General features: G+C 39.9%; 1 protein-coding gene across 2 annotated transcripts in view; it reads left to right on the forward strand.

Moving 5' to 3' along the window:
* Window positions 1-13,463, forward strand: part of RPAP1 (RNA polymerase II associated protein 1) — a 71,882-nt gene that overhangs the window by 40,973 nt on the left and 17,446 nt on the right. Inside the window, exons 15-18 of one of the 2 annotated variants that reach the window (XM_089521909.1) lie at window positions 203-360; window positions 908-1,087; window positions 9,829-10,066; window positions 11,691-11,800. In XM_089521909.1, coding sequence (XP_089378035.1) covers window positions 203-360; window positions 908-1,087; window positions 9,829-10,066; window positions 11,691-11,800 — 686 coding nt within the window. The remainder of the gene's footprint in view (window positions 1-202; window positions 361-907; window positions 1,088-9,828; window positions 10,067-11,690; window positions 11,801-13,463) is intronic. The other variant, XM_089521910.1, reaches the window with a different exon arrangement.

A 13,463-nucleotide genomic window follows, 5' to 3' on the forward strand; every position in this document is an offset into this window, starting at 1 on the left:
TGCTCTGGGAACTGTATCCAGAACAAGTAACTTTTCTCAGCCCTGACCTTTGATAAACACATCATCTCTGAGTTTGTTTAATCCCCCTTTCCAGGATGTTTGATGATCATCATTAGGTGTTCTTCCTGCTGTTCAGGAGATCTGTATTAAGTTCTCCCTGTAGGTCTTGCCACTTACTCAGCCATCTGCTTATTACTTACAGCTTAATAAGTTTGAGATGAAGAGTCGACTGAGCCGGTTCATTGCTGAAGAGCCCCAAGATCTTCCTCTAAGGACTGAGGATGCTATACGAATAAACATGGAGACGTTTCGCTTGTGGGCTGTAGCTGCTGGTTATGGACAGGCCTGTGACCTCTACAGGTATGTTTTCAACATTTTTCTTCCCACATAAACCTCACCATTGTGTAGCATGATGTAATTTCAGTCAGTGTGTGTATTACCAGATCCTCAGTCAAGGAAATATTTTGCATTTTTAAAAAGCCATGGTGGTGGGCAGGAGATCCTCTTGTTTTTCCCCTGCTCCCATCAGAGAAGATTTAGGTTTGTCAGATTTAGAGAAGGCTGAGTTTGTTGCTTCTCCTCAAACTAGAAGGAGCAAGTTGGTTCAACTTGTAATGGATTGTTGAACTCTGATTCTATTCTCAAACCTGCCACTAAATTAAGCCAAAAGCAAATGATATTCTATTTTTGTAAAGACAGCTGATTTTTATCACCATCACCACCCCAGCATCAGTAGCAGTGCCAACACCCCATCTCTGCAGACAGTGTGTCATTTTAAAGTATGTTTATGGAATTTTCCATCATGGGATTTTTGGTTTTTGTTGAGAGTAAAGTAGGTATTTTGAATTGTGAGTCAATTTCTCTCCTTTCTGTGATTTCTCTCCCCACCATATTTCGAAACTTACAGGGATCTTTATCCTATGTTAATGAAGGTGGTCCCTTCTCTGTCCCAGCTGGCCAGTGATTTTCTTGTGAATAAATCTACATTTGAGCTTTCTGTTCAGCGAGCTGCAGCCATAGTGACTCTGCTTACCCAAGTGACACAGACAGCAGGCTGCAGAGCAGAACTACAAGCCCAGCTCAACAGGTATAACAGCTATCTCTTATTTATTTGGAATACTTACTGTATATACCACTCTTCTTTAACAGATTCCCAGGTGTAGCACAACATTTGTTAAAATAAGAATTACATTGAAATGCGTATCTCCAATAAAACCAAAAAAGTCACAAAGCTTGGCACTATAATCAGCAAATGCTTTATTAGACATGTAAGTTTCTAATAGGAACAAAAACCAGACCTGTTTTGCAAATCCTCTTGCCAGTTATTCATAATTTCTCTGACAACAAATGTTCTGGAGCTTCAATGTAGAAGTTTTTAAGATAGATTTTCATGATTTGTCTGAGTGCTTATTTTATTTATCTATTTGAAATGTTTTGCCTCAAGTTTTCATATTTAAAATAATGACAAGGTGTCTTACAGTATAACAAACAGAATATGATTAAGGTATATCTAATAGCAGCAGATAAAAAAAGAGAAGAAATAGGAGATAAAACTTTTCAATCCCCTAATTTATATATTAAAAGAAGATGAAGACTTAACATCTCAGCAGGTAAAATACTGAATTGCCGGAAGAAGGTTTTGCACAATGGTAAACAATGATCAAATGTTTTATATACTGCCTTTTTTACATCACAAAATCCTAGAGTTGGAAAAGACTTCAGTGGCCATCTAAGTCCAACCTTCTTGGCATGCAGAAATACCCAACTGAACACTCCTAAGAGATAGCCATCCAGCCTTTGTTTAAAGATCTCCAAAGGAGAATCCACGGCACTTTGACACACTATTCTATTGTTGGAACAGCTAGAAAAACAAGATGGTATACATGTATACTTGGGGTTTCAAGCATTCTCAGCTTTGGGCATTGACCTGCCTTGGATATGCTTAGCTTCAGTGGGGCTACTGCATCATATGACTTCAGACCATGCTGTGAGAGTGTGTGGGGTTTCCTCCAAAGAACTACCCTTTTCAGTGATCAGTGGCTGACGTTGTAAGAACATACATGCCTTTCTAGCTCAATTCTCCCATTCCAGGTTTGAACGGGAATATACCTGTGGCAGCTTATATTAGAATGTCTATTGTTTTGTGCTCCATCCCAGTGTGTATTACTTACTGAACAGTCTACATGTATTGTAGTTTAGTCAAATGTTTCAACACACGTTCAGGGCGTAAGTTACCTCTGCTTTGCAAACCTTGACTTTCTTGCACAAAACCAAAACAACAAACCATTCGCTAGGCCAACTTTTGCTGACAAGGAGTGGAAAGGAACTGAAAGGAACAAGGAGTTACTAATACAGCCCTATTTGCCCTTTTTCTTGTTTGTTTTCAAATCTTTCATATTTGGTCAGAATTATGGCTTTGTAGTTTTTAGCCTCTGGAGTGCCATCTTGTGTCAGTTTGGTGTAATGCTTGAATAACATTAAAACTGTCAAAAACATTCAGGGGTAGCCATGTTGGCCATATAGCAAACTACAATAACATCCAAAATCCACTAAACAGTGATACTTTTATTAGGCCAACCAAAATGCACAAAATATATGATGCAAGCTGTCAAAGCTCCACTGGCTTCTTCATTAGGCAGAGGTGTTAAAAATCATACAGGAGAAAAAATAATTAAAAAAAATGATGTTAGTCACAGGTCTGCATTTTGTTAAGATGCTGTTGGTGTGTTTTTCTGTGTTGACATAGGGTGGAGGGATAGCTATGCAGGCAGGTCCCTCCTCCTCCTGGCCTGTAGTTTATTTATGTACTGTATTTATACCCCACTCTTCAGCCAGAAAGGCTCTCAGAGTGGGTTACAGATAGTTAGACATTTCCCAGCCCTGAGGTTTACAATCTAAAATTAAATGACGCAAAAGGAGAAGGAAATGGCAGTGGGAAGGGGAATAAGTCCAGTGGTTCTTCTCTCCCTCTGACGTCTGGACCATGGCAGATGGACTGGAGCAAGGGCTCTTCTTACTTTTGGCCAGGCCTGATGGAGCTAGCAGGCCCTTCTTTCCCTCTGAGGCCGGATGATGTCAGATGCTATCAGATAAAAGATAAAAGATAAATAATGTCAGATGGCCAGCAGATAAAATCTATTCTATTAGCAATACAAAAAGGTACTTCCTTTGAGATTCAAGGTGTCTGTCCCTTGTGAGGTTACAACTCCTTTTGTTAATATAGAGCCCAAACAGACAGGCCAAAATAAAGCTGCTTCAGGTCACTTTGGAGGTATGCTATTTAAATGATGCATTTAAGAGGCTGGAAGCTGCACCAAAGCCATAAAACTGCTTGGGACTGGAGTACAGCTTTGGCACAGCTTCTGGCCTCTTAAGATATGTGAGTCATTTAAACAGCATACCTCCAAAGTGACACAAAGCAGCTTTATTTTGGCCTGTTTATACAGGCCCATAGTTTTCTCCCCCCCTGTGTGATTTTTAACACCTTTGCTTGAAGAAGAAGCCAGTGGAGCTTTGAAAGCTTACATCTTCGCGGATAAAATCTCTCGGCTAAGCGCCGATCTTGACGCTGTTATTTGTTCAGAATCAGGAGTAGAGGCGTCCAGTGCTTCCGTGGACTCAGTTATACTGGATCAGTTTGAGTCTGTTAGTACCGAGGATGTGGACAGGATCCTCAGCAGTGTTAGAAAGACGACCTGCTCTCTCGATCCCTGTCCTTCATGGCTGGCAGTTCAAGGGGGAATGGCGACAACAGAAATGCTGTGTCGCATTATTAATACATCATTCAGGGAGGGCCTTTTTCCATCGAACTTAAAAACGGCCATCGTAAAACCTTTATTAAAGAAGCCCTCCCTTGACCCCCTAATTCGAAACAATTATCGGCCTGTGTCACTGCTGCCATTCTTAGGGAAGGTGATCGAGAGGGCGGTTGCCTCCCAGCTGCAGAGGGTCTTGGAGGATACGGATTATCTAGATCCATTTCAAACCGGCTTCCGGGCGGGCTATGGGGTTGAGACTGCCATGGTCGCCTTAGTCGATGATCTCCGTCTGGGCATGGACAGGGGTAGCGTGTCCCTGTTAGTGCTCTTGGACATCTCCGCGGCCTTCGATACCATCGACCATGGTATCCTTCTGGATCGCCTGGGAGAGTTGGGTATCGGGGGCACTGCTCTGCAGTGGTTCCGTTCCTACCTCTCGGGCAGATTCCAGATGGTGGAGCTGGGGGACTGTCGCTCCGATAGGAGGGCCCTTACATCTGGGGTCCCTCAGGGAGCGATCTTGTCCCCTATGCTATTTAACATTTACATGAAGCCGCTGGGAGAGATCATCCGGAGATACGGGGCGCAGTGTTATCAGTACGCTGATGACACCCAAATAGTCTTCTCTGTATCTCCGACTGATGCAGTGACTAGGGATGGCATCTCTCCGCTCAATGCCTGTCTGGAGTCGGTAATGGACTGGATGAGGGAAAACAGACTCAGCCTGAATCCAGAGAAAACGGAAGTACTTGTGATAGGTTCTCCTGGTCCTGGGAAGGAGGTTTGTCCACCAGTCCTGAATGGGGTCACGCTCCCCGTAAAGGACTCAGTTCGCAGTTTGGGGGTGCTCCTTGACTCGTCGCTTCACCTGACTTCTCAGGTGGATGCGACAGTTAGGAGCACCTGTTATCAGCTTCGGCTGATACGCCAGCTGCGTCCCTACCTCGACCGGGGGGACCTTGAAACAGTGGTGCATGCACTGGTAACCTCTCGACTTGACTTCTGCAACGCGCTCTACATGGGGCAACCCTTGTACCAAGCTCGGAAGCTGCAGTTGGTTCAAAATATGGCTGCTAGGCTGGTCACTGGTAGCTCCAGGGCCAGCCACATAACACCGATATTGAAAGATCTGCATTGGCTGCCAATCCGCTTCCGGGCCCAATACAAGGTGTTGGTCGTTACCTATAAAGCCCTAAATGGCTTGGGGCCAGAGTACTTGGAGGACCGCGTCTCCCCATACAATCCGCCCCGCACACTCAGGTCAGGGGGGAAACATCTTTTGAGTGTTCCCAAGACAAAATATGTACTAACGGCGCAAAGGGCATTTTCTGTGGCAGCCCCGCAATCTTGGAACGCCCTCCCTGAAGAGCTCCGCTCAGCCCCCTCCCTGGAGTCGTTCAAGAAGAACCTGAAGACTCATTTATTCCGTCAACTTTCTCCCACATGTCCTGACTGTTTCCCCCATGTATTGTGTGTAGTATTGTTGTATTGTTGCATTGTATTGCATTGGATTTTTTAACTCTCTAGTAATGTTGATTGATTCTATATGGATTTTAATAGTTATGCTGGTCTTAATCGGGGTGTTTTTTGGGATGTTTGTTTTTAATCTGTATTGTATTATATTTGTATTGCTTGTAAACCGCCGTGATTGTAGGAACGGCGGTATAGAAATAAAATTTCAATCAATCAATCAATCAATCATGTATTTTGTGCATTTTGGGCCAATAAAGGTATCACTGTTTTGTGGATTTTTGGATATACCTTATATCAATTTAGGTTTTGCAGAATTTTCCTCCAAAGTGCTTCTTTACAAAGAAAGATCAGAAGCTACTGAATTTATTCTTTGTGAAATCTATTTGAAGCAAATAATTCCCAGTGGGATTGTGACCTTAGAATTCCTTGTTTTGGGGAGATGGTCCTTGAAATGGAAAAGGGAGGATTTAAAAACTCTGTAAAAAATACATAGAGGTTCTTCTTCTTCCTCCTCTTCTTAAAGAAATATAGCCAAGATATGATGGTGCCGGTGACAGTGATAATGATAACGATGATGCCAAGGCTACATAAGTCTTGGTTACTTTCAACTAAAATTATTACATACACCTAAGATTATTACTACCCTTGAAAATTGTCGAGAAATTGCAGCTTGTTTATTGCATCAAGCAATTCTGTGGGCCATAGCCTACTTATTTGTTGCTTGAAATGATAAAAAAGGAGTTGTATATATCTGCTGTTGTTTCTAAACACACTTCAACCTCCCATGATATTATCACTGACCTTAGATGTCTGAAAGATGTTGAAGTGAGCCTCTTCTGGACCAAAAAAACTTCACAAGGAGATTAAAGCAAAATGTTCTGAATTATAGTTCACGAAGAGGCTCCAGTCCATTTCCAAAGGCTTGACTCAGAATCACACGTGTTAGTCAGCTTACCTAGTTTCAGGTTGTGTGTGTTATCAGCAACAACAGTCAATGGCCACTTTTAATACTTTAGTTGTGAGCAGTTACTGCACTTGATTTCCTTCACATGTCACTGCTTGCATTTCCTTTCAGGTGGCACAGAACTTATTTTTGTAGTTTATTAACATGGCTATTGCTCTAGAAATCCCTTTTTTTTAAAAAAAATTTAAAGATATTTTTATTAAAATTCATACATTGAGTATTGATTATTATATAATACATAAATCTGTATATATATTTCCTACATTCTATTACAGTTTATCTAAATATCTTTTATATTCCACCTTAGTTCTCCCCTTCCCCAGAGCCATTTTCACCCTTATATTCCATCCAAAATCTCAATTCTTCTCATGGAGGTAATCTTCCATCTTCTTTTCTCAATACTTTTTTGATAAATTCTTTCCAAATTCCATCAAAGTCACTTCTTTTCCATAATCTTTTTTTTTAATTTTCAATCTGAATGTCAATTTATCATTAATCGCTAATTTCCATACCTCTTTATACCACTCCTCCAATTGTACAGTTATTTTCGTTTCCCAACATCTTGCTATAATTAATCTCATTGCTGTAATCCAATTTGTTACCAAATCTTTTTCTCTTTTTTCCATTTCTCTGTATTATATATTTGAACTTCTATTTATTTTAATATTCATTGTACTTTCTATTTCTATTATTACTACTTCCCAAAATTTTTGTACATACTTACATTGCCACCACATATGCATATATGACCCTACTTCTTGACAACATCTCCAGCAATTTTTTGAATTATTCTGATCAATATTATGTAATCTCACTGGCATCAAATACCATTTCCAAATCAATTTATAATAATTTTCCTTAATCCATATCGATAATTCTTCAAATGACTTTGTTCCCAAATTTTACTCCATTCCTTATCACATATTTTACATCCTAATTCTTCTTCTCATAGTCTTCTCAAAATATTTTTCTTTGTTTCCCCCCTTTATTTTCCATCAACATTTTGTAAATTTTACTAATCATTCCTTTCAAAATCTTATTTTCCTCCATTTCTCTTCCTTTTTTAATTAATTGTTCAAATTGTGTATACTTTTCCTTTCTAAGTTCCTTTTCCTCCAATTTTTAATCCATTGTTCTATTTACATACAACGGAACCATGAGATTTTTATCCCCATAAGTTTTTCCTTTGTACTCTCTTTCTCTACCCTTACGTCCATCCAATTCTCTATTCTATCAATTTTCAGTCATTAACTCTTTTATATTTACTCCATATTGCTAATATATTTTTCGTAAATGGGTTCCAATTATCTTAATTTCTTTCTTAGTAAACTCCCTAAAAATGTTCCATATCTACTTCTTCTGTATCTAACTCTAACCGTTCTAAATCTGCCACACCTAACATACCTTCTGTCACATATCTCAATTGATTAGCCTCATAATATCCTCTTATATTAGGAAATCCCTTTCTAAAAAATCTTCCTCCTTTTCTATACTTCCCTTCTTAGGAGGAGTGGGATGAAATAGGTAGTCTTTGTAGAAGAGCAATTAATAGTGGTATTCCCTAGGGATACAATATTGAGGCCAGCAAATGTCAGTATTTATTTCTGTTGTAGAAGTGGAGGCAGACAGGGAATTTGACTGAAAAGATAATTATTTGGGTGGGTGTAAATACCCAGCTCAGTCAAGACTGGTAGGCTGATGTGATGAAACTGAGTGACTGTGGCAAGTGTGGGAGCATTTTGCAGTAAAACAAATAGTAATTGGTGGATTTGAAGGGGCAGACTGACAGAAAATCCTCTTTCACCATTTTACTGGGGCCAGCAGCAGAGAAACATGTTGCTGCGGCATGATTGCTTTTCATTGTGAATTTACTGAAAGATCTGCTTTATATGAGTGTTTGAGCGTAGGACTAGACTCTGAAGATTGGGATTCGATTTCCTGCTGGATCATGGAAACCCACTGGGTGACCTTCAGCATGTCACACACACTCAGCCCCAGAAAACCCCATGATGGCCTCAGGGTCACCATAAGTCTGAAATGACTTGAAAGCATACAACAACAAAAACTGTTTTACTCATGTGACATTTAGTGATGACTTGCATGTGTGAACAATCACAGATCTAATGCAGTTGATGGAACTCTCAAACAGTGATTTTCAGTAGCATTGCTTTGTAGATTTAACAAGTACAAATCAAACTGATATATGGACCTGTATGAATCAAGGACCATGACCCATTCTTTTTATTTCTTACAAATTTCTATCCTGCTTATTCTCTAGTCTCTGCCACCTCATAAAGCAGCAATAAAACCCATAACAAATGCAAGTAATGTATTAGTACTGTAGCTGATGAATCCAGCCAGACCATCATAACCTTGCTGAATATAATATATCCAAGTAGGGGACTGATCAGGTTTGTCTAGTCCTTCAATAGTTCACTGTTTCAAGCAGTATTCAGTGATGGTGCATAGGCCATGCTCCTCATCCTACATCCTTGGCTTACTATTAATCCAGGACGTTGCAAAGGAACAAATGAGAGTTGCTGCCTTTTAAAAATGGTACAGAACAGAAAGTTTTCCTATAAAGTGGGGGCTTTTCTAAACTATGGGTGTACCTCCACTGTAGAAATAATGCAGTTTGACACCACTTCAACTGTCATGGCTCTATCTTACAGAATCCTGGAATTTATAGTTTGGCAAGTCACCAGCATTGTGGCAGAGAAGGCCAAAGACCTTATAAAACTACAAGTCCCAGAATTCTATAGAATGGAACTACAGCACAAAGTGATATCAAACTGCACTGATTCTACAGTGTAATGCATCCTGTAACACTTCCAACACCCTGTCCATTGGCCAAAAGGGAAAGAGGTGATGGAACATCTACTCCAACCACATTGGAAACTTCTCCATCCTGCTATAGAAGTCAGTATTGGGAAATAGTGAAGAATGTCTCTATTGTGTTGCATTCCCTTAGTGGTATGTTAACTTTGAATTGGTAGGTTTTTCCATTCATGAGAACAAGTAGGCAGGTTTTATGAGTGTGACTGATGCCATTATTAATTGATTTATTGATTGATTGGATTTATATCCCGCTTATCTCCCAAAATGTGATTGATTGCATTACCCCAGGTGAAAGGGACTCTAAGCCTCGAGGTTTGTGTTTGTGTCTAATACTGACTATACCCATTCTGATTTCTGTAGTTATTCTTCCCACCTTTTTTATTATTTTCAATTCCTGTTTTTATGTTTTTTGCTTCCTTTTTTATTTGGGGCAGTGCCTGTTCTCATGCTGAAGTGGAGCTTCATGTTCTAATATTGTGTTTCCCATTTTATACCACTAGGTTTCAAAGGCTTGGGGAAAGGGACCAGTTCTGCTTGTTTGCCTAACCATTTGTTTATGGCTGGAGTCTGTTAGTTTTATTTTGCGTATTTCAGCATATCACATTGCAACAAAATGTTTTCAAAGCTGTCTAACAAATTAAAAGTGGCAAACAAATAAACTTGCCTAAAAGGTATTCATAAGGTTTCACTAGGATTTAATGTGCATTTTCCTCTTGTGTTCTTTAGGCTTCACTGCCCTGTTGACACTAGCAATTTAACATTTTCCCCCTATTTCACCTTAACATTCTGTTGCAGGAGTGATCCAAAAGATGGTGACTTAATTCCACCGCCACCAGTCACCTGGAGTCAGGTGTCAGGATTCAGACCCATCATTGAATCTAATTTGAAGCAATGCCTTAAGGAGATATCCCAGCTGGATACCTGGCAGGCACTGCAACCTTTGACTGCAGCCTATGTGCTCTACCTGGGGGTGTACTACAGTCATTGCAGTCAACAGGTGAGGCCAGCAGAATTGAAGCAGCAGCTCCTGCAGGTATTTTGTGAGTTATTAATTTTATTCCCCAGTGTGGCTATGTGCCCCAGAAAGACTTGGAAAATTGTCAGGAGAAGACAGCACAGCAATCTCATTGAAATTCTATACAGACCTGCTTTCTGGACTTTTTTTTAATTAAGTGTGAGCTAACTTCAAAATTGATCTCAGTGACTTTGAGTCTTATGATTTGCCTAGCATTTTTGCAAATGAAATTCCCATATTTGTATGGTAGTGTATGCTACAAGTCATATTGCAGCTAAAGGTGGATTTCAGTAGCTCTGGATAGGTCCTCCAGATGTTAGACTACCCAGTTTAGCTAATGGTGAGGAATACTGAGAATTGCAGCCCAAAATCTCGAGAACCATACTTTACCCAGCCCTACAAAAAACCTCTCTCCTGATAATTTTTAACATTGTAGCCTGTGATGTGGATGGGGGATGTATGGCACTCCAGGTGTTGTTGGGTTTCAATTCTCATCAGCTCTTCCCTGAGGGAAGAGGGATGTTGGTGTTGCAGCTGAATAATGCTTCGATTATGGGAATTGGAGTTCATCAGCATCTGGAGAGCTGCATGTTCCTCATGCCCACTATAATGCCACATCAGGACAACTGAAACATGCTCAGTGGAGGGTGATGAAAATTCTGAGGGGCCAGGAAGATTAATTCTTCTGTTGGAAGGCTGAAATTCAGTATGTTTAGTCTAGAGTAGAAATGACTAAAGAGATGACAACTCATTGATTTTGTCAAATCTCAATCCTTCACTGGGATGACTTGGACAGGACCATTTGGAAATATGGGGTCATTTCCCTCATTTGAGTACGATTTTTCAGACCTTCTTATTTTTCAGCCCATATTGAGATGATCTTTGGAATGTGACTGAACACAGCCAGTAAATTATTTTTTCTTGAATCATTGATTCCGCTAATGATCAATCAGTGATTCAAAAGAATGAAGAAACAATTGAAAATAAATCTGTTATTCTTAACTGACTGATAGTATTTGATCTTCTACAACAGGGGTGGGCTAAATGCAGCTCCCCCAGGGGGTAAAAAAAGGTTCACTTCACAGTTTAAAAAAAAAATGTTTTGTCTTCAAAATGCTTCAGAATTCTCTTTGGGACCACAAGGGGTGTTTTCACCATGATTGGAAGCACCTTGCCCCCCCCCGGGGGGGGGGGTTCATATATTTTTTTTACCAATTTTTTTGGAATTTTTTTCAAAAATCGTTTCCTCCCAAAATACCCTCTGGGGAATGTGGGGACCATTTCTGCCATGTTTCAGTATTGTTGTGGTCTAATTTAGGCTCCATAGAGGCCTTCTACTAACTTCCTGTTGTGTAAAAATAAAAAAAGACTCTGGGTTGTTGCACTAGTTTCTCACAGTGCAGCCCCAGCCCTTCACGGATAGGAATGTCCTTCATAGATTTAATAACCCCCCAGAAGCAAATATATTTGGAGGCATTGCCAGAGCATAATGAATGATTGTCTTGGGTTTTAACATGAAGCAAAATAAGTGTCAGCAGCATTCTGAATTGAAAGGGAAAGGAAATCAATAGGTCTGACTCTTGCTAGACATGAAGTTAAAAAGCATTCATAAAATTTCACTCCCTCCTTATTTTCTCCATAGCCATCAGTAAACACAATTGACTGCTTAGAGGAAGTGGAGCATCTAAGCTCTTCAGTCCTTTTGCCTCTCCTCAGCAATCCAGCCATGCAGATCTTATGGGAAATGCTCAGGTAAAACTATTTCCAGGTCTGTTACTACTGCAAGTCAGCAACCCAGGGTGTTAATTAAAACTTAAAACAGTTACTTTTCCAAGCTCTGTTGTTTCTTTATAGTATTACAAGGAAGGTATTATAGGGTAGATTCCAGGAACAGCTGTGGAAGATTGACATTCTTTTGAATTAACAAACCTAGGAGCTTGTGTTCTAGATTCTGCTCCAATTCCCATTTGTCTTTTCCCATCATGGACAAAGGTAGCATAAATAAGGCAAAATTAAGCATATGGTAATTTTTAAAAATCATAAAATATTGTTCTGGGCACAAATGTTGAGTTTACTTTAGGGGAGAATATTTTTGTGCTCTATTTAGAAAAAGCTGTTGCCCTTCTTATTCTCCCTTCCCTTCTCCATATTATTAATAACCTGTGAAGAAAGCACATAGTCTTGTCATTATTTTTTAATTCTTCTTTGTATTTTGTTCCTCACATTGAAGCTGTAGAAAAGTCATGTTGATCTCTCTCTCTCTCTCTCTCTCTCACACACACACACACACACACACACACACACACACACACACTGCTAAGTGAAGACCTTTCTGCTTACTCTGCAGAGACTTCATGCCTTGGTCATTTCCCGTCTTGATTATTGCAGTCTTCTTTTGACTAAATTTCCTTCATCCCATCTTAACCCCCAGTTTCCATTCAAGATTCTGCTGCTAAGATTATCTTTTTGGCTTGTCATTTTGATCATGTTAACTGAGTCTTGATATCTCTTCCTTAGTTACCAATTCTTCCTAGGATTCAGTATAAGCCTCTTGTTTTAACTTATAAAGCCTTACATGATCTAGCTCCCTCTATCTTCCAGCCATTACTTCTGTTTATTGGCCTGCTCAAGATTTGTGTTTTAGGAATTGTATGCATCTTACTCAACCAAAGGTTTCTTCTTCCTTGTCTCACCTTCATCCTTTCTCACTAGCTGCTACATACTCTTGAAATCGCCTTCCTGTACATTTGCAGACTGCTCCTTCCCTTGATGTTTTTAAATCTGAATTTAAAACTTGTTTTCTAAAGTATTTGGAACTTTAGTTTAATGTTTTATAGTCCTGTATATTTGATTACATGTATTAGTTAGTTTATTTTATTTTATATTGTTTTTTTTGTATTTTACCTAGATAGTTTGTTTTACAACTGTATTGTATAGTTTTCATAGAATCATAGAATCAAAGAATTGTAGAGTTGGAAGAGACCACAAGGGCCAACCAGTCCAACCCCCTGCCATGCAGGAACTCCCAATTAAAGCATCCCTGACAGATGGCCATCCAGCCTCTGCTTAAAGACTTCCAAGGAGGGAGACTCCACCACTTTCCGAGGGAGTGTGTTCCACTGTCAAACAGCCCTTACTGTTAGGAAATTCCTCCTAATGTTGAGGTGGAATCTCTTTTCCTGCAGCTTGCATCCATTGTTCCAGGTCCTGTTCTCTGGAGCAGCAGAAAACAAGCTTCTTCCCTCCTCAATTTGACATTTCTTCAAATATTTAAACAGGGCTATCATATCACCTCTCAACCTTCTCTAGGCTAAAAGGCTCTAGGCTCCCTGAAGGTCTGATACCAAGGGTCCTGTGACCTCAGTTGGGTGCTACATGGGAGTCCTACATGTTGAGTAGCAGCAATGAGTTTTTC

This window comes from Sceloporus occidentalis, unplaced genomic scaffold (genome assembly GCF_023333645.1).
Source record: "Sceloporus occidentalis isolate IW3139 unplaced genomic scaffold, rSceOcc1.0.p SCAF_4, whole genome shotgun sequence".
Classification (NCBI taxonomy): domain Eukaryota; kingdom Metazoa; phylum Chordata; class Lepidosauria; order Squamata; family Phrynosomatidae; genus Sceloporus; species Sceloporus occidentalis.